This window comes from Taudactylus pleione, unplaced genomic scaffold (assembly GCF_031769625.1).
Source record: "Taudactylus pleione unplaced genomic scaffold, aTauple2 ptg000423l, whole genome shotgun sequence".
NCBI classification, from domain to species: domain Eukaryota; kingdom Metazoa; phylum Chordata; class Amphibia; order Anura; family Myobatrachidae; genus Taudactylus; species Taudactylus pleione.
The window spans coordinates 2,617,178-2,639,409 of NW_028284825.1; the positions used below are offsets into that span (position 1 = coordinate 2,617,178).

At 45.0% G+C, this 22,232-nt stretch overlaps 1 protein-coding gene across 1 annotated transcript in view; it reads right to left on the bottom strand.

Annotated features, from left to right (window-relative positions):
- Positions 1–21,768, bottom strand: part of NCF2 (neutrophil cytosolic factor 2) — a 50,377-nt gene extending 28,609 nt beyond the window's left edge. The window contains exons 1-4 of the mRNA XM_088447217.1: positions 21,480–21,768; positions 18,526–18,608; positions 5,381–5,489; positions 3,081–3,218 (exon numbers count right to left, since the gene is read on the bottom strand). Of these exons, the coding sequence (XP_088303343.1) occupies positions 3,081–3,218; positions 5,381–5,489; positions 18,526–18,608; positions 21,480–21,653 (504 nt within the window). The 5' untranslated portion in view covers positions 21,654–21,768. The remainder of the gene's footprint in view (positions 1–3,080; positions 3,219–5,380; positions 5,490–18,525; positions 18,609–21,479) is intronic.
- Between the last annotated feature and the right edge of the window lie 464 nt (positions 21,769–22,232).

Consider the following 22,232-nt stretch of genomic DNA (forward strand, 5'->3'; position numbering starts at 1 on the left):
CCCAATCGGGATGTAGAGCATTCAGAGTCTGTATTTCATCCGGCGCTAATTAGCCGCCGGCATTACATACCGATTACATGTAAAGCCCAGTACTTATTATCTGTATAAAGGGTTCGGTATATTCTGTCGCCAAATGGAATTGTCAACATTTTGACAATGTCTACATTTCATATGTCGACACTCTGTCAAAATTGTAAACATGTCGTCATTCTAACTAACAACATTCTGGTGTCAACATTATGAATGTAGTTTTCATGATTGTATCCCCTGGATAAAGAGTGAGTTTAGTTGTCATCACTTAGTAAATCTTATATTAGGGCATAATAATTCCTTATTATATACACACTTTTTTACTATCAGCGCAGGGATAAGCACACAGGCACTGATGCTCTATCTCATTACATTATTAGGGGACTCCCAATTTTCCCCTACTTACTGAGGGACTCCTCACTTAGTAACACCATTATGGTTGAAATGATGTGGACTCAAATAGTTTTTCTTTTTTTCATTTTGTTTTTTTAATTTAAACCATATTTGTTTATATGTTGTGTTCACCTCTCTTATCTCTATCTTTACCAAACAGCACCAACACTATTAAACCTTATTTAATACTAGTTTTTTTGTTATTTATTATATTTTTCAATTGCTCATGTGCATCTAATTAGTGATAGCTGCCCGAATCCCCTTATATATTTTTAATTTGACTTAATAAAGGTTACTTTCTAATTGTGTAATTAGGAGGTGTGCAACATTCTAGAGGAGTATTTCTTTTTCCTCTGACCTTGTTTCTTGGATATAGGGCCTTATTCATCACGCATCGCAACTACAACAGTGTATGCAGATCGGTCGATGGTGCATACTGCGCATGTGTAAGTTAGCATTGCGATCGCTCACGCAGCAATAGCGTTTCGTAGTGAATCGGGCCCATGGTTCTCAGTCCTTGGGAGCACCCTCCTACACATGCAGTCTAAATCCAGGGGGTTCTTCTTTGCTTTGTACATGACATCATATAGATTTACCAGTCTCCTGTGCAGTGTACACGCATCCCTTTTCCCCTAACAATATTACAATTATATTTAATTGCCCAGGTATAAAATATAGCTTTGCTGTGCTTTCTGATTTCAGTACATTTATATCAAAACAACAACTTTTTGGTATAACATAAACACCTATACATAGCTGAAAGGCACACAACGAAGACATAAGAATAAATCAACATATTCAGTAAAAGTAACAGGAAGGTAGGAACAATCCAATAAATAAGTAAATTGATCTATTTGACTTGTCCATCTCTTCCAACCTCTGTGCCTATCATATCACAATATTGTGCCAGCTCACAGCCACACATGTATGAGAAGGGGGCATGGTCTCATGTCATTTCCCCACAGGGGCGTGCTTCTAGATTGAGTTGCGCTGGGTCAACGCTTGGTACCCTAAAACAGGCCTTCCAGTGTCTCCTGCACCAGCAGTATACATCTCCCAGCTGTAATTATTATTATTACCAGTAATTTATATAGCGCACACAGGGCCTGATTCAGACCCGCTCGTGAGCGCTGAGCGCTCGCAAGCGGGTCGATGTTGCCCAAGTGCGCATGCGCACGAGGGAGCTGGCTCCGTCGTGCGCGTGCGCGAGACCCGAATAATGACGGCCAAGCCGTCATTATGGGTCTCGCACCAAAGGGGGCGTGCTGCCGATGGAGATTGACAGCACGCCCCCTTTGGTGGGCGTGCTGGGGGCGTGGCTGCCCAGACGGAGTCGTTCCCATGGGAATGCCTACCGTCTGGGGCTGGCCCCACTGACATCACTAGTGATGTCAGTGGGAGTGCTTTTGGCTCTGATAGAGCCAAAAGCACTCCAGGGCTTGCGGTAGCGAGACCCTACCACAGGGTCTCGTCGCAAGCCTGATGGCCATCATTGTGGCCGCTCGCTATAGCTGTGGTTGGTCACCCACAGCTATGCGAGCGGCCAGGGGGCAGCTCCAAAAAGAGAAGGGACGGCCCTGATTCAGACTTAATAAAGGTTACTTTTCTGTCAGAGCATCCGGCTCTCAATCAGGGCCACAGTCCACAGCACTTACCATTCACATCTGTCCCTGCTCCAGTGGAGCTTACAATCTATATTCTCTACCATACTAGGGTACATTTTTGTGGGGAGCCACTTAACTTACCAGTATATTTTTGGAGTGTGGGAGGAAACTCACGCAAGCACAGGGAGGGTTGTAGTGGGAATCGAACCCACAACCTCAGTGTTGTGAGGCAGTAACACTAACCATTACACCATCTGTGGTATAATGAAATTAAGACAAAAGCCATCATAGGTGGGAAGTTGGGATAGTCCTCTCTCATATAAGGACTGTGGGGGTCATTCAGACCCACTCGCGAGCGGCAGTACGCTCGCAAGTGGGTCGATGTTCCCCACTGCGCATGCGCACGACGGAGGGAGCTCCGTCGTGTGCATGCGCGAGACCCGGGGAGCGACGGGCTTCCCATCGCTCCGGGTCTCGCACCAAAGGGGGCGTGCTGTCGATGTTGATTGACAGATGGAGGCGTTCCCATGGGAACGCCTACCGTCTGAAGCCGGCCCCACTGACATCACTAGTGATGTCAGTGGGAGTGATTTTGGCTCTGATAGAGCCAAAATCATTCCAGGGCTTGTGGCAGGGAGACCCTACCGCAGGGTCTCCGTCGCAAGTACGATGGTCGCGATGGTCAAGACCATCACGACCATCTTTTTGGCCGCTCGCATATGCTGTGGGTGGTCACACACAGCTATGCGAGCGGCCAGGAGGCCGCTCCATTTTCATGGAGGAGGGCCCTGATTCAGACGAGCGCTCTGGTCAGAGCGTCCGGCTCTGAATCAGGCCCTGTGTTGCCTGTACTGGGAGATATACTCTACATTGGGATGTATACATATTTTTTTTTTCCATAAAGAATGAAATAAAAACAATAGATGATTTTTGGATATGCAGGTTCCTTGCGAATTACCTTAAAACTTGATTTGAAAGGGTCTTTTTTTTCCCCTGGATTGTTACCCTGGCAGCACCTCATATAAACATCACTGGGACATGTCACAGACTAACCAGGATTTCTTGCATCGCTTTCTCTATCTTGGTACCGTGCCGTGGCTCCACCTTCTGACTGAGGGCCAGGATGAGATTCTCTTCTGCTTTTGCCCAATTCCCCATTTTTGCACTTCCAAGGGCAATGTTAAACAGGATCTATAATAAATAACACACAAGTAAAGCTGGAGAAGAGATAGGATAATCTAATCATTATCCATATCAATATAAAATGTATAAACTATAGCAATAAAAATAATTAAAGAAGTTGTTGGGGTTTTTTTCAGGTAAAAACATGATTTATTTCAATAAATCATTTTATATCTCTTTATTTGCCGGCCGCTATCGCCATCCTGAGGACATGTACTGCTGTGATGCTTCTCAAATCAAAAATGCAGCGAACCGTTTCTCTGGTGGGGTCCAACCCTTTAGAAGATTGGGAGAAGATCTGTCTCAGGTGAATATAGGGGGAAGGGCTTATCTACCTATTAACAGATCCCAATGGCACAGCCTGACCATCCTATGTAGAATTGATCCCTTCTTCTCCTCTGACTACTACATAGAGAACATGATTAGTTCAATTAATTACTTATCTCTGTAATTCATTTTGTGGCGATAGCAGTGGAATGCGGCTGAAGCAGTCAGAACATCCTCACCTCATGGTCATGGCACATTGTGCCTCACACCTCATAGGGGTGCACAGGAAAATACGCAATATTGGCAAACATTGTGACTGCACATCACGACCGTGCATTGCCAAGAATTGAATTGCCCCCTAAGACTCAGTTACAAAGTATTTTTATAGCCTGGTGAAACCAGGATGTGGATGAGATTGGTGGCTCCCAGTGACGGTAACTGCCAAGCAGTGATGAGGACTGTCTCCAAAAGAAGAGTTATCTAGCTCCAGCCATGTCTGATACCGCTGTATGGTGAGGTGCGCTTAGGAGGGCTGTAACTAGGAGTGTGCGACCTGTGCTGTCCCACAGGGCGTAGTGCCCTGGATGCGGCACCTTCACTGCTCCGCGGCACCATAATGTGACTTCCAGGGTGACTGGAACTGCAGTCAGTAGCGTTACTACAGAGCTTCCCGTAGCAACCAGAGCCAGCAGGCCCACCTTTTAGTCATGACATCACAACGTGAAGGGCTTAGGGGGAGGGGACGGCACAGCACATGGCGTATTGCCACCCTGTTATAGTGCTGGCATTTAGTCTCAATGTGATGAGAGACTTCAATCATGTTTTTTTTTTTAATTTGCTGCCAGACTGTCTAATCGTTAATACCAATGTCCCTGAGCCTCCATGTGAGACCAGAGCAAGCAATGCCGTCAGTACTGGACAGAGTCAAAGGGATCTCTCTAGTAGGTGACCCACACTCCAAAAACCTATTTAAATCATCCATGAACTCTTCCATGACAAAAAAAAAGGGATCTTCTGTGTATCAGGAGAAATTTCTGAACACAGTGAGTCCAAATGCAAGAATACTGCCAAGCACAGATGGACTGGTCATCTGGCAATTCTGGCACATGCCAGAAGGGCCCATGGCCTGATGGGCCAGTCCAGCCATCTGAAAGCCTGGCCGAGCAGCTCTGCCTCCTGGCCCTCTGCACGGTATGCTTAGACAGGGCATGCTGCGAGTCACAGAGGCATGACCAGGTGATGCACCACCACACCCCCTTTTTCATGATGTTGACATGGCTAAAATGTCAACATCATAAATGTCGACACCTGGAAAATGTTGACATTGACAAAATGTTTTCACTTGCATTACATTTAGGGTTACCGTTTGGGTTAAGGTTAACGTTGGGGTTAGGGATACACTTACATTAAAAAGACTGTCGATATTCCGACCATGTCAACATTACATCAGTGTTGCCATGCTGAATGTGGACATGTTCAATTTCAGCATAGCAACCATGTCCATATTCCCATCTCTACGTAACGAATGTGTACATGTTGAATGTGGACATAATATACCAAACCCCTTGCCAGACCATCTGTCATTCTCTGTACTAAAGAACAGCCTCCGCCTACTCATGTCACATAACTCCGTCACATGGAAAGTATAACTGCTATGAAAGGTAAAACAATGCACTATTGGGGCATCTCCCTTATAAACTACTTGTCTTTTCTCTTTAAGTTATACACATTATTTCGCCCTCAGTCCTAATAATCAATCATGAATCGCTGCTCCATTTCATATATGTCCTAACAATTGACATATTTTACGCATCATACTTACATAATTATAAACATGCTTTGAAATGTTATCTGAAATCACACTACTTGTGTGGCTGTGTACCGTGTCTAAGTAAATATCTCACCTCACAGCTGTAAAGTTTGAATGTCAATCCCAAGATTTTGTAGTCAATCAGCTGGTTTCCTCTTAACTCAGTATAGCAGCGGGTCCAGTCCTGTAGTGCCTGGCTATACCTGTACACAAATACACAGCCATGTGTTAAAGGGATTGTCACCACAAGAAACAGATTTGTTCAGTTGCACCTTTCACGTGGGGGATGTACTGTTATGCCAGCCATTGTTTTATGTTTTGCCACTATGTAACTCAAAATATACATCCCAAACTTTAGGTTCCTGAAGTTAGGACACAAATGGGTGAGGGGGCGTGGTCAAGTCACACTACTAAAACACCAAGGGCAGGGCCATTGAGAGCTCTGACAGGCCCGGGTACTGGGAAGGGGCATGGCTTCCTCCAGGAGGCGTGGACATGCTCCTTCCCCAAAAATACGGTTACTGGCGCCTCTGAGCACACACCCAGGAGTTAGAGATAGCATGTACCATGCTGCTATTATAATGGGTGGGTACGAGTTCTAGTTGTCAGTTCTTTCCTAGCTACAGTACACAGGTGCTTAGAATAGAGTGTATAGAAAAGGGACACGACATGACTCTGGGATACCTGGCCAGACGGAACTGGATTTAGAGCAAAGATAGCTGGCCCGAGATTTAGGTTGACAGTGGCTGAGAATGAATACGATATTCTCTATACATGGCATAAATGAAGCTCTATATATATATATATATATATATATATATATATATTTATATTTTTATTTATTTGTTTGAGGTACAGTGTGTACAAAGCTAGCCCCATTCTCTGAATAGCCTACCCCACCCCTGCTCCAATTACCCCTCTTTGTTGTTAGAATGCAATTTTTCCATTGCAGGCCTATGTTATTGCAGGTGCCATCAAGTGTTTCAAACAAAATTGGAAACAGTTGAGAAAGAGGCCTGGGAAGCTATCAAAGAAGTTGTGAAGAAATTTCTAGGGAACAATAAGCAAGACATGTTGAGGAAATACAAAGACTTGGGTTGCTCAATGAGTTTTAATGTGCACTTCCAGAGTTCTTATTTAGACTATTTCACTGAAAATGCTGTAAGAGAAGAGCAGGGGGAAAGATTTCATCAAGATATCAAGGAGATGGAACGCAGACCCCAGGGTAGGTCGAACGTCAACATGATTGCGCACTACTGTTGGATGCTGCACAGAGAAGAGCCACAAGCTGTCTATAAGAGAAAAAGTACCAAAAGGAGCTCTGAGGGAAAAAGGAAAATGCAGTACAGATGGGTCCACATACAACTTACTTCCCTGCACGTTAAACAGCCCTTCTAGTCGCACCATGACATTTTACCTTCAAATGTGTTTTATTCGCAACGTGATGTGAACAGGACGTACAAGCAGCTTCTGCTGATTAAAATGATATGCAGCATGCCTATATGCTGTGGGTGACTGCAGGTGTATCTGCATGCAAGCAAAATGCTACGTTACTGTGTCACAGCCGCTGACACTGTAATGTAGCATTTTGCATGCAGATATTTATACCATACAGAGCACATGGTGGCCACTGTACAATGCAGAATCCACTTATAGGTAGGCTTACCATACTATCCCTTTAAACCTGGGACATTTATGAATTACACAGATTCTGTAGCTGATTAAAACTAGATGAAATGGAGACTTGATGTCAGCCAACCACAGAACCTGTGTAATACATGAGTGTCCCGGATTAAAGGTATAGCATGGTAAGCAGTGGCGTAACTAGGGCAGGGCAAGCGGGGTTCGTGCCCTGGGCGCCGTTGGACCGGCGGCGCGGGGGGGGGGGCGCCGCCGGCCACGGTACCGGCCCGCCCGCCCTAGATAGCCAGTGTAGCGCCGACTGCAATGAGTGCGGTCAGCGCTACACATTTGCACAGGACCGGCGCTAGGCTTCCAGCGCCGGTCCTGTGCTGCACGCCTGAGCCCGTTCCCTCCCCCTGAGCGCTTGCCCAATACCGCCAGGAGGCGGGCTCAGGCTGTGCATAACACACACATCGCCGCCAGCGCTGGCGGCGATGCTTGTGTTAAACAGCAGCCAATGAGAGTCAGATAGACTCTCATTGACTGCTGCAGCACCCACTGCAAGAGCCGGACTTACGTCCGGCTCCTGCAGTGGGTAATGGGACTGACGTCATGACGTCAGTCCCATAATGCTGAGCGCGCCAGCCTGGGCGGACTGGAGGGCGGGAGCGGCATCAGCATCGCGGACAGGAGCAGCGTGGAATCAGGTAAGTATATTTTTATATATATTTATTTATTTTTAAACCTTACCTATCTGCACAACGGGGGAGGGGTTGGCTACTACTGGGGGGGACATCTACTGGGGGTGCCATTGGGAGGACCTCTACTGGGGGGGGGCTACTCTACTGGGGACTACTACTTGGGGGGGGGACTACCACTGGGGGCATTCTAAAAGGGGCCTAGTATTACTAGAGGCACTGCACTCGGGGGACCACTAATGGGGGCAATAATAGGAAGGGCCACTACAGGGACCACTGGATAGGGGGGGGGTCACTACTGGGAGCCTGCATCAGGGGGACCACTACCGGGGGCACTGCATGGGAGGGGGGGACACTACTGCTGGGGGCACTGTATAAGGGGCTTACTGCTAGGGGCACTACGGGGACCACTACAGGGGGCACTAGATAGGGGGGATCACTACAGGGTGCCTGCATAAGGGGACCACTACTGGGAAAACTGCATGGGGGGGACTACTGCTGGGGGCACTATATAAAAGGGCACTGCATAAGGGGATACCGCTACTGGGCGCACTGCATTGTGGGGACTGCTACTGGGGGCACTGCATAAGGGGGAACACTACGTGGGGCACTGCATTTGGGGGGCCACTACTGGGGGTACTGAGTAAGGGGAACTAATTGGGGGCTGTATAAGAGGGACCACTACTGGGGATACTGTATAAGGGGCACTACTATGGGCCTGCATGAGAGGGACCACAACTGCATACTGGGGGTACTACTGGGGTTAAGGTGCATATGGATAGGAATGTTCAGTTTGAAAATAAAGGGGTGTGTCATGTTGACACGCCCCATTTTTAAGTGACCACGCCCATTTTTTTGCCGCGCGCGCCGAAGGCGTGCGCACATGGGGGGGGGAGGCTCCCTTTTCAAATTTGCCCTGGGCTCCAAATACCCTAGTTACGCCACTGATGCACTGGGGCCCCTACCCACCCATTCACGGGAAAAAAATGTAAATGGTCAATAAAATTAAACCCTCCTGCATGCCCATCAGACCTCCCACACATGCAGAGAGACTCTGTCTGACTGGTCTGAAGCCGGCGGATGAAGTGAAACTGGGACTGAGGTGAGTACTTGCGGCTGTAGGGGGGCGGGTTAGTGGGCCCCTACAAGCTTTGGGCCCTTGGGCAACTGCCCAACAAGCCCAATGGAAGAGATGGCCCTGCTAGTATCACTTGGGGCTACCAGGCACCCAGGCAACCTGTGCATCCTAGGAAGTTATACCTGCTGCTGGCTGCAGACTTTACAGGATTCCCTCTGCTAATGGTCTGTGCTGGAAGTGCCAGTCAGCTCCACAGAAAATACTACAACAGGCTCGGAGCACAAGCAAAGACTTAAGTGCATATTGCTGAATCATAAAGTTATTAGGTACTGTGCTGACCAATAGCGCTGAGGGGCAAAAAGTGTAAAAATAATAAGCCTGTTATCCTCGCACTGCTATCAGCCAATAGACTGCTAGTAGCTTCAAGAAATGTCATGTGTAGATATTGATACCATTTCACACAGAATGTGTGAAATTTCCCGGCTTTTACCCGGCATTTAAATGTCGGGTGGGTTTGCCAGTAAAACACTTACCCCCCTTTCACATAGAAAGCAAAATTACTGAGTAAAGCACTTTTACCCGGTAATTTGCAGATCTACACAGGTATTTTTCTGTGTGAAAGGGTCAACATGGGTCGAAATTGCCGGGTCTCTGACCCTGGTAAAAAGCAGGGTTGGAGATCCAGCAATTTCAACCCGAGATTACCCTTTCACACAGAAAAAAACCTGTGTCGATCTGCTAATTACCGGGTAAAAGTGCTTTACCCGGTAATTTTGTTTTCTGTGTGACAGGGGTATCACTGAGCCCATCATGCAAGATGTGGATAGTTCTGAGGAAACTTTCCCACCTCTACTTTATAATAGTCCTAATTAGGAGAGAATTGAGAGATTAAATAGTATATTTACTAAAGGTTGATTTTGGCTTTTTGGTGTACTTATTAGTTATTTTCTGTGTGATTTGCATATCGGGGATATACTAAAGGCAAAATTGACTATAAAACCGAATCCTGACCAATAGACTCACTAACGTGTATTATCGTGTTACCATATAATACCTACTTAAATACAATGTAACTTCTAAAATAAAGACACGGACAACAGTTTGGTGTTTAAATATTTTATCAAATTTATTTTTTGACAAGTCATTCAATTTTTAGACTATAAGTTAATACTGATAATGGTGACGGCACAAAAGAACGCACAGAACAATAACCACCAACGGCTCCATACAAACACACACACACAAGCCAAGCATTGGTGATCAACTCTCCTTTAACTTCAACCACCGATCCAGGTGGTATAGCCATTTCCCGTCCAGGACAATTGGCTGTCGCCTTACTCCACTTCAATGAGAGCGCACCCACTAAGCCTACCTATTAACATAAACTAACTCCAAGTGTCGTTCTTTCCCGCCAAGTGAGGCCTAATCCGATGTGCCGCCACCATAACTCAACCCTGTAACAAGACACCCTCAATCAGAAGAAAATCAGGCAATCCTGCAGGACTAAAATGCACACCATCCGCACGAACCAAGTGTGCACCGCGAAATTGAATAAACACAAGCTCCACTATACCACCACCATTCTCCACTATACCACCACCATTCTCCATTACACCACCACCATTCTCCACTACACCACCATCATTCTCCACTACACCACCATCGTTCTCCACTATACCACCACCATTCTCCACTATACCACCAACATTCTCCACTACACCACCATCATTCTCCAACATGTATCTCACCACTACAGCATTTTACCTTCCTCCTAGCCACATCCAACTGCACCAGAACCAACATTCCTCCACACACTCCTGCGGACAATGAAAGAACACACAACTGGCAGTAAGGCAGGGCATCTGTTATCTATCAAATGGATCTAATGACAATAGAGCGCAAATACAATGCAGTTTGCCGACTTAAATCATTCCCAATGAAGGGTAGAGAGGAAAAATTGTCTGCAATTGATGCACAGAATTAATTATAACTTTGATTAGTCTTGAAAATATGTATAGAAATTATACAGTCCGTGAAATTTTAAAAGAAATTAAAGTGTTATATAGGTAAGAAAAACGTGTAATTAAACTAGTGTCTCGGCACAAAACCGGTCTTTCCAATATTTTTCTGAAATATATGGTAGTATCCTGGATATCTATATATTATCATTCATTAAATCTTTTACAATAAATAGTTATTTAAACCAAATGCCACTCTGTCAGTATTATTTCAAACATAATTATAACACTGCTTTGAATGGCGTCCTTATGTACACATAGCATAAAGTGGATTATGGTTATTCCCGCACAGATGCAGCACCTTAGAATACAGAAAGAAAAAACACAAAGAAAGCAGTCCAACACAGATACACCATACCGACAAGACATGGAAACGTAACAAAGACGGGGGAAGGGGGAGGGGAACAACGTAGCTAACCAGACTTGAGGCAAAAAACTAAAAACCCCCGGAGTAAACTAACCATCACACCATATCATATAATTCAGAAGCCAATTGGGCCCCCGGGGGAAAATAAAAAATTCCTCATAGACTCCCGCAGTAGGTCGGCAAGTGGTTAGGCCTCCGGTGAGCTACGTTGGAGCAAAATAGCTAAACCCGGACGAATATAACGTCATAACGCCGCAGGACAACACCGACCAAGGGACTGGATATCCCAGTCGGATAAGCCAGCAGAAGCCGCAGATGAAGCAACTCTTATTCCAAATGAGTGAGTACCGAACTTGCCTGGCTTGAGCTCTGAAAAAGCCAAACAACGCTGCAAAACATGATAAAATTGGTATTTCGTAACCGGGAATACCTCCTTGTGCATCAGCCATGTCCCATCCCATCGTCATGCATCTGCTCAAAAGCGCGCGCCAGTGCCACCGGACATACTGCAGGAATGGGATATAGTTGAAGTGAAGCCAGCGCCTTCTACCAGCCTGGTGTACACTGGAGCGCTGTATAAGGCCTAGCATTGCTTCCAGGCATATAAATTACGTCCCCAATAGTGAGTGGTGGGATAGCCATTTTAAAGGGGGCAAGTAATTCGCAGACCCATGAAGCGTCATCGGAAAAAAACATAATTGAAAACAGCAAGCATTCAAAGCTGAAAATAAAAAACAACTGAAGGGACCGCAGCCGGCAAGTAAAGCAAGCAACATGCAACACCTGCAGTCAATCGCTTTAAGGGTTGACTTGGACCAACCCCCTGCAGGCCCCTGAAATGATGAAGGCCCGTCATACAACGCAGAGAAAATAGACATGCATGCTAAAATATGCTGTATCACAGCGAGCGAGCGCCCTGGCGAATACAGATCCCAAATAAAAGTCAGCATGACGCTCTGCAAGCTCTTACATGCCTGAACCACTGAAACCAGAAAAAACGCTCCTATTCCAGCCAACCCACCTGCTAACAGCGCAAAGTCCTGGGGCAATTGTTTGTGTACCAGGCACAAGCCTGGCAACAAAATTTACATTAAACAGCAGGCAACACAGAACAATTTTTCCTAGCAAACGAACAACCGGGGAGAGGACGAACTCTGACGTCAAGTGCATGCAATGCGCCCAGGGTGCCGCAACAAATTATACTTGCGTTAACCAAGCGGTCCCCCTAGAGTTCTAAAGCGACCATAATGGGGAACAGCTCAAGCAACAGCATGTTCTTAGTGAACCCCTATGCAACCCACGTCAACGGCAAAGGTGAAGCGCACCACGAACCGTTGAGGTAAACTAAAAAGCCAGTACGACAGCAGCGTCAGTAAAAATTGGAGCTGAGTGTTACCGCAGAAGTACTCAGCCACCTCCCTATGGGGATATAGCTGTAGCCAGCGCCACATATGACAAAGGCGTATAGAGGATGCCGTCTTAAGGAGATCCGCCGTCGACAGCTGGACGACTGGGGGCAGAACCAGATTCGGCACGGAAGCAAGCCTTTTCAGGGTGACACCCCAAAGTTTCTGAGGGCGGGTCTCAGGGGTAGCATGCCGCAAATATAATAAAAACCCGCCTGCCAATTATGGCAGGAGCAATAGGCCTCCTCACCTCAATCGCTGGACAGCCTGCTGATCAATTGATGGCCCAGGCGTGGAAGACTGGGATGCTAGCAAAGGGGTCAAAAATGCTGGCCTGAGATGACAGCGTATGGAGTGCAGCAATAGCAGCAGCTGGGTAAGAGGAAGGGGGGGGCACAGCCACGGGAGACAATGATTCCAATGCGGGTGTAACAAAACCCGGGGAGTAGCGAGGGTGGTTCCAGTGGATCTTGAAATGGACAGAGGGCGCCATACAGAATTCCAGAATTCATGGGCGTTACATAGTATAACGGCCGCTTGCTAGTTTTTTGGGTTTTTTTCAGTTAGTTTGCACTATAACCTAAAGAGGTGGATATTTATTTATTGTTATTTATTAGGAGACCTGGATTAATAATAATGGTGGTAGATGTAGACAGAACATGAATAGTAGTACTCACATTACTATAGGTGCAATATATATTTTCGAAGTAGGAGCATAGCTAAGAATGTAGCTTACCATAAGTGTTCCCACTACAGCGAAAGCTGCTTAGGGCAGCAATTACAGTTATATGCTGTGCACCCTGTGGAATTTTTTCTATACACATGTATTCTGCCAATGTAAGTTAAATGCTCCGAATAACTAATACAATCTCTTTCATCAATTGATATCAATGATTCAAAGATCACAGTTAGATCCTAGGTGCTATACTTAAATAAGGCAGTGTCAAAGCAACTACCCATTAATGTCAGATAGTGCATCACTAAAGTGTTCTATTACACCAATAGGACCTCAATGCCCAGCAGAAAGACTGCCACTGTCTGCTGTCTCTACTCCTCGCTCCAGTATTCCCCCGCAGGCTTGCCATAGCACACTAGCTCAGTTCAGTACTGGGAGTGTGTGTGCAGGGGGGGGGGGGCCTACACTTTTCCCGGGCGCCATGGTCCCAACTCTGGTAACAACTGACGCAGTGTTGGGCAGCCGACCAGGTAGCTCTCTGGGTCAGCAGAGCCAGGACTGCCTAGCTCTATGCATGGGAGACTAAATAACTGCTGGCGTAACTGCATACTGCGGTAGTGGAGAGCCCACCGCTACTGGTCACACACGCAACCTCTGCAAAATATATATATATATATATATATATAGGAGGGGCCTGCCTGTGCCTCCCGCTTGGGCAATCCTAACAGCCCTTGTCTGTAAAGAGGACAGGGCTCAGAGGCAACAGCGGAATTTCTACAGAGGGGCTTTCAAATGCCTGATTTTTAACATGTTACCAGTAAGCGGGCATAATCAGCACTGAAAACCAGCTATAACAGACATCATACGAATGTACTGAATGAAATCATTCTGGCATATACAGGACCAGCAAACACAGTAAGTAATTATATGTAAAAGTAGAGCCATCCTGTCTGAGCTGAATCTTTTATTTCATATGTGGGCTCCATTACAGATCATATGAGCAATTTGGGGAATCTGGGGGAGGGCAGAAAAAGAAACCGTGTACTGCCCTGGACATAGACGTACAGATTGGTCTCTTTTGTACTGGATAGGGTATTATTCAGTATTAATAATTGATCCTATAGATGGGCTATATCAGTGCACCCCGAACAGTACATGTTTTCCAGATCACCTTGTCGGTGCACAACTATATTCATAACTGGCTTTCCAATTTATTTACTACTTGCTGCACCACTATATTCATTACATGTTTTCCAGATCTCCTAGTCGGTGCACCACGTTATTCATTACTGGGTTCCCAATTTATTTACTACTGGCTGCACAAGCATATTCATTGCATGTTTTCCAGATCTCCTAGTGACACATTTTAAAAAATCAACAGGGACTGAAGTTTGCCAGTTAGTTAGTGACACTAGTAAGGGGATCCTAATTTTCTATGGCCCCTTATAATATGGGGCACTATTAGGGCAGACTGTGGTACCTGGGAGGCTGCCTGCCGCGCCTAGATCAGGCAGCAGCAGCCCCCCCCCAGTATTAAAATGGCAACCGCACTCAGGGCAAAGCCACGCCCCCTTCATGGTCCTAATCGTGGACGCGCAACGGCCCGCAGGCCGCTTATTGAACCAACCAGCGGGGCAGCCACCGCTGCCTGCCGCTGGTTAAACACTATAGAGACGGAGCCAGCAGCAACATGCTGAGCCGCACTCCGCCTCACAACACAGGCGGGGCCAAAGTTTCCGGCCTCGGCTGTGCTAAGGTGTGCGGCAGCGCCGGGCACCATGTGGGGAGGAAGGATCCGAGGCAGCGGATACCGCCGGCCGCCTCCGAACACCAAAGATAAAGGGCAGGTGTCGACAGCCGTGGTCATAGCTGCGGCCCTGCCCCAGACCGCGATCGACCCGCATGCGAGCGCTCGCGAGCGGGTCTCAAGCAGGCCCAAAGTGTACTTCTCTGTCCTGGAAAAAAAACTGTAACAAAGAGGCAGATTTGCATACATCACTCCATTAAATACTCTTAGACCACTCCCCATGAAACATTCATTGGCTGCATAAGACCAGCTAAACTTAAAGGGGCAATATCCAACACGTTATTAAACTGGCAACACTCAAAACACTTGTGGTTTAATGTCCCTTAGGCTTAAATTGACAGCCTTCAGTCTTACAATCGACCATCAACCAAACATCGATACTTTCACATAGAGCACTACAGGATTCTCTAATTTACTAACTGTCAGAATAAAAATCGACACCAAAGTTGACAGAAAAATATCCAAATAAATAGACTATTAAAAACAGGAGATTTGTAGCTTCTAAACACCATTCTATTGGTAGGAACTTAATTATGATGCCTATAAAAGGAGACACAAGCACTGTGGCATGCACTGTAACTCCTGATACCAGTTCCTGTGGCATAGTTCCCTTGACCCGTTCCTCATACTCATTATAATCCACCTCCACAGGGGACCCTCCTCCAGTGCTGCATGTACTGCGCCTTTCCAGGGCCATTTTGGATTTGACACAGCATCAGATGTCTGAAAAACGCTTCACACACTTTTGCTTGATGATTTTTAAATGCCCAATAGTATTCACTGCATCAGCTGCTGCCTGTCACATGGTCCGCTTTCTTCTTGAAGATGTGCTTTGGGCCCGGCGACCAGATAACTCCGCAAAGTTAGACAACAAGAAGTTTACCAACGCACAATTCTACTCAAAGTTAAACCTGACATTGCAGCCAGATTTAGATTTGCCAGGTTGAGGCTCCTTCCCCGAATCGGAGTCCTTGGCCCTCTGCCTCCTCCATCACGCTATCCTCACAAACTGGATCCCTCTCCTCCACCTCCTTATCCTCTCTTGCCATACTCCTGGCCTCCATAACAAATAGAAACATAAATACACACTAACTAAATACACATACTCCCCAGGCACATACAGAAACACTGACAGAACCTAAATAAAAAATTTTGACAAAACAAAAAATAAGACCAACTTCAAAATAACAATAACAATATAGAAATTGACAGGACAAAACTCTCAGAAATCACTTTTTAAGCACCTATATGAAATCAACACTCTTCGCTTCTCTATCTCTCCACAAAACTCCCTTCAATTTGCTTGGGTGTGTGCCAGCCTTTTTATAATGAGTTTCTGTGGCTTACAGTGCATGTGGAATGTTTTGTCCAATAGGAGTACATAAGGAAGTGTTTGTTGATATTGTTAGTGATTTTATAGGTGATTGTGAAGTGCACGTTCCAAATCTACCCACATCGCATTTGATTTTTAAATCGATTTTAAAATGGAATGTTAGTAAATGAGTACTGGTGTGACAACCACAGAAAAAAAGGGGGGCAGTTTCACAGTATTACTGGAAACTGATATTCTGGTGCTAAATCGGTACAAATTGAAATACCACTGGATATGTTCATGCTGCAAGTTCAATTAACCAGTACTCTTCTGGCAAAACTTATACTACAAACTAAAAACTTCCAATGAACTGCGCAAAAACCTTTAGTTAAACCTTTACAAAACATATCCAAATTACTTATATTCAGTATGTTGAGTAGTATTTTGAGATAGTTTGGTATCATTCCAGTAACATCTGAACATTGAAGATGATTAGATCTTTTATACAAAGTAGATACTTATTTGCTCACCAGCTGAATGTTGCAATTATAGTTACAACTCTAATTGCAACATTGCACATGCATCACATACAGTGTAATACTACTCGACATACTGAATATAAGTAATTTGGATATGTTTTGTGTTATATGTATTTATGAGCTGTGTATTAAATTATTTATATACTAAAGGAAACCTTGTGTCAATCCAACATCTTATAGATATTATCTAAAGGTTTTTGTGCAGTTCATTGGAAGTTTTTAGAATGAGTACTGGTGTACCTAACTCTACATGATAATAGCACCCACTTAGGGTCATATAATTGCATACTATTGTGCCACATGATCATATCACATACATTAATATATCTAAGTTGAGAGCCAACTCACCTGGAGGTACCCCAAGATCCTCCAAATGTCACTACAGGAACCAGCACACCCTCCAAATGCAGGTCCCATCCATGCCTCTCAGAACAGTAATATAAAATAGTGGCTGTTCAGATCAACCTATTTATTTATCAGGTACACAAAACCATAAGGATACTCTGTAGCGTACACAGGGGGGGGGGGGTTTCCAAGCACACAGAAACCCCCCCAGACAAATCAATTTTTTTTTAAAGACGGAGACAACCTTGACTCTGCAGAGTCAGCGGGCCACCTGCGGCCGTGATTGGAGCTACCGCACATGTGCAGCAGCTCCTCAGACACAGAGCTCTGATCGGAAGAGCTCTCTGCACTGGATACAGAATATACGGATGGCCGAGGGAGCCGAGGCGCATGTGCAGCATACTATCTGCTAGGGTAGCTGCGGCGGTGAGCTCCTCCTCCTCAGCCCTGGGTTTATGTAAGTACTATATGCTGTATGTGTGTGTGTGTGTGTGTGTGTGTATGTATGTATGCTATGTGTGAATGCATGCAAGCTTGTGTGTACAGTACAGTATGTATGCTGTGTGTATGGTTGCTATGTGTGAATGAATGTATTTATGCTGTGTGTATGTTTGCTATGTGTGAATGAATGTATGTAAGCTGTGTGTATGTTTGCTATGTGTGTATGTTTGCTATGTGTTTGTGTATGTATGCTATGTGTGTGTGTATGTATGCTATGTGTGAATTAATGTATGTATGCTGTGTGTATGTTTGATATGTGTGTGTGTGTGTGTATGCATGCTATGTGTGAATGAATGTATGTATGTATGCTGTGTGTATGTTTGCTATGTGTGTGTATGTATGCTATGTGTGACTACATGCAAGCTTGTGTGTACAGTACAGTATGTCTGCTGTGTATATATATATATATATATATATATATATATAATTATGGAAACCCCCCCTTAATACTCCTGCGTTTGCCACTGATACTCATTTGTATTAGTACAAATCTAGACAATCCAATTGTAACAGTAAATTCGTAAATATAACACAATGGGGGCAATTCAATCGTTTTTTATGACGTGATAATTAAAGAGCACCCAGTGTTGCAATTCAATTGTTCGGGGCGCTCATTAATTATTGCCCTCTTTGCCCCCTATGAGACCGGGTTTAGCCATGTAAAACAGCTAAACCCATCTAAAGTTATGGCTAGGGGCGCGTTAACTGCGGTTAGCGCGCCCTAACCAGGGGGTTTCTCACACATTTCTGCTCGCACCCTCCTGGAATATTTTTATTAAAGATGAAAATATCCCTGGCGAGTTAGGTACATAATAATCGCCTTAGTACATCTATAGTATGCATTATATATGAGCTACAGTGTTTCTTACTTTCGCTCCTTAAAGAAGACTGAGCCACGCTGAAAATACCCCACAGCCAAGTGCTTGTCTCTTTCTATGGTGCTTGTAAAGGCCTGCAAGACAGCAACATTATTAACAAAGACCAGATTAGTTTGTTATTTGTGTACTTGTATAGCAAATTGTATTAAACCTTCAATTGACTAAATGACTTTACATGGTATATTCTGTTTAATTTTGTTTATAGTTTTAAATTAACTGAATACACTTTTATGCAAAGACATTTTAAAAAGTACCCAACCATCATACGCTGTGTTTATATCCATCACTAGTTCCTAGTAAATTCATAAGCAGCATCTTCTGGAGTATAGGTCAAGCACACAAAATGACTTCCGCCCTTGTGTTTATAGAGTAGGTGCAAATTAATAATACATCTAAAACGGGCTCTCAAGACCCACTACTTCATCAATGCCTTCCAGCTCTCATCCTAACCCACCTCATGCTCTTTCCTCACTAACTTCCCCTTCTGTGTCACGCCTGTCTGTCTGCCCTCCCCTTCTGTGTCACGCCTGTCTGTCTGCCCCTCCCCTTAGAATGTAAGCTCTCACGAGCAGGGACCTCTTCCCTCATGTGCTTCTCTTTTACATTTTCTTCGAGTAGGGCACCTAACACAGGACCGCCAACTCCCTGCTGCTTATTGTGAGTTTCTAACTGCTATTGCAGCAATGTATATAAATTGTGTCCTTGTCCGGCACTGTAATGTACTGTAAGTTACTTGTTTCTTGTTCACTTGTTAGTTCTATGTACTATGTAAGGCGCTGCGGAACACTTGTGGCGCCATATAAATAAAGGACAATAATAATAATAATAATAATAAAGCAACATGTGTGATACTCAGGGGCAGAACTATGGGAGACAATGGAGGCGCCTGCCGCCTGGCTCCAGCTCTGAAGGGGGCACCTCCTCCATTGTCCACAACATATTCACCCCACTTAGGGCTGTAACTATGTACCTTGTAACATCATGGCCCTTCACGGCACCTGAGAAACCACCATACACTAGTGGAGAGATCCATGTCAGACCATCAGCTGCTGCTTTCGTCTATCTATAGCCTTGTCTTCATGCAAATTGCTACATTACAGTGTCAGCGGCTGTGACAGGGGGGGGCACCAAAATATAACTTGCCTCCGGGCGTCTGGGATGAACTTACGCCACTGGTGATACTGTCGCCCAACCCCCAAGATCAGTAATTACACTCAGTCACTTTGGTCTCCTTGCATTGATTAATTTATTATCTACATATTTATGGCACTGAGGAATGCACAGTATGGCTATCAGATTGTGTGTCAGATGGTCCAGGATATAAAAGAAACTGGCTGTCCTCCCAGAATGAATAGAAGAAAATCCACTGATCATTAGCATCAGTGGGGTTATATCATTTCAGAAACCATGTTGCTTTATTGATATTTGTGATATAGTTTATAAAATGTAAATTATATTTTTGACAATTAAAATAACAAATGTTATTTAATAGCCTGATTTACTACGGATCGCAATCATGCATGTGCACGCAGTTCAACTGCGATAGCAAGCCAAACCACTGCGGTCACAATGCAAACTCAGCACCACATAAGGACGCCCACTTTACTATACGCACATCCGTAACACTTAGCACAATAGGGAAACCATCGGTACAATCAAGTACCATCGCAGCCTCATGCACAGTTGCACAAGCTCTGACATCACTCAGAAATTGCTAACAGCTACACACGCTATGAGGCCTCACACTGCTTATGGCTTCGCAGTGGGTAATTTATGCACGCCACTGAAATGGCATACGAACGCACTGGCACGCCTGCGTTTGGCTGACCACCCCCCGTCACCACCCACAAAAGGCACTTCCTGTCAATTACTCTGCGATGGGTCTATGTAGCCTAGGTGATTGCAGTCCTGATCGCAGTGGCTGGTTCGCGCATGCGCACTGCAAAGTGTATGCATGCATTGAACGCAAGAATAGGCCGATTGCGTGCATATTAGCAACTGCAATCCTTGCTGAATCAGCAAGAATGGTGGGCAAAGGTGCCTTAGAGTCTTTAACATTTGCAATGATTCCAGTATAAATCGTTGATAAAAATCAATTCCATTGGAAAAAATAATGGCTTCTAACTATCACTTTACTAGAGCATTCTATAAAATGATAGGTAGAATCTTATTGGTTGCTATGGGTAACTTCACCACTTATCTTTATAAGAAGGTCTGATACATCTCCCCTAATGTCTTTAACCACTTGCCTGGAGTGGTTACATCGTTTGCAACCACCCCAGGCTGAATAATGCGACCAGTCAGAAACACCCACTGGGCGGCTGCTGAAAGATAATCTTCCAGCAGCCACCAATGGCAGAGGACCTTCTGGCCCCTCTGCATCCATGCACCCTCCCCCAGTGTCTGCTGTGTTGCCGATCACTTCTGATCAGGCAGCCCGGCGGCATCCCCCCACCTGGCAGTTGCAGAGAGGAGCAGCCACCAGGCAAATGTAAATTAAGCAGCCCTCAGCTCCTCAGTGTGTACCTGGCAGCTACTCAGAGGGGCAGCCACAGGGGAAATGCAAAGTCGTGATGTCACGATGTTCCAATCATCAATGGGCTGATATATATCACTGGCTGGTATTAAAATCTGTATTATTGTTATGTGCTTCACAATAAATTGAGAACTAGGTGGCACTGTTCTGTTGCTATCCATGGATGATATTTCATAGTGTATTAGCTCAACAAACAACAAAACTCATCTCTAACAAAATAGCTTCTGCCAACATATATTTTAAACATTATCATACACTCCAAAAATCTTACTTGTAATCATTTAATAAAATTTCGTAATAAAAATGTTTTATGAGTTATATTTTATATTATTCAAATGAATAATGTAACAATATTAAGGTAACACCCCAAATTTTTTTCACTACCCCACAGTTTAACAAGCCATGTTACCTCTTCCGCCCTCTGCAAATCTCCCATTACAAGGTGACAACAGCCGATATTGAAGCAGATCTTGGCTCGGGGTTCGGTGATGGAGGTGAAAGATTTTAGGGCCCCACTCCAGTCCCCTTTGTCCGCAGCAGCTACTCCTTCGCTCCAGAGGCGCATAATCTCGACCAGAGCCATGGCTGGTGTCCTGAGAAGAAATGACTCTACGTTCACTAGTCCCTGACTGTAAGGGTTACTATTCTGCTGTTACCAAGTCACATATGCCTCTGTATCCACACTCTTTATGTGTAGTTTTGTCAGAGTCTCGATGACACAAGAGGAAGCAGCATGACACTTCACAATAGTCAGCCAGAGATTCTGAAACCAGAATACGTAACTACTTCCCCTATTTCATTGCCAACCTCCATTACCACTGCCCAGGGAGACACAGGGCTGGTTTCCACTGAACTGCCAGATAACTGGTCTGAATTCAGATCAGACTGTCATACTTGAGAGGAAAAAGGAGACTAATTACTACAATATTGTTTAACACCCACATTTTCCAACATTCAAATAAGATTTTAAGAAACACTTTGCAAGTGTGTCAAACCCATAACTTAATGTGTACATGATGGAGATATAGGGAGGACAATTCAGTTCTCGATGGTGTGTGGTCAGGACAGGGCCATAACTAGCTATGGGTGACTAGTGCTGCTGCACAGTGTTCTGTGGGCAGCAAAGTCGCCGCCCCACGGACCTTGGAACAGTATCCTGCAG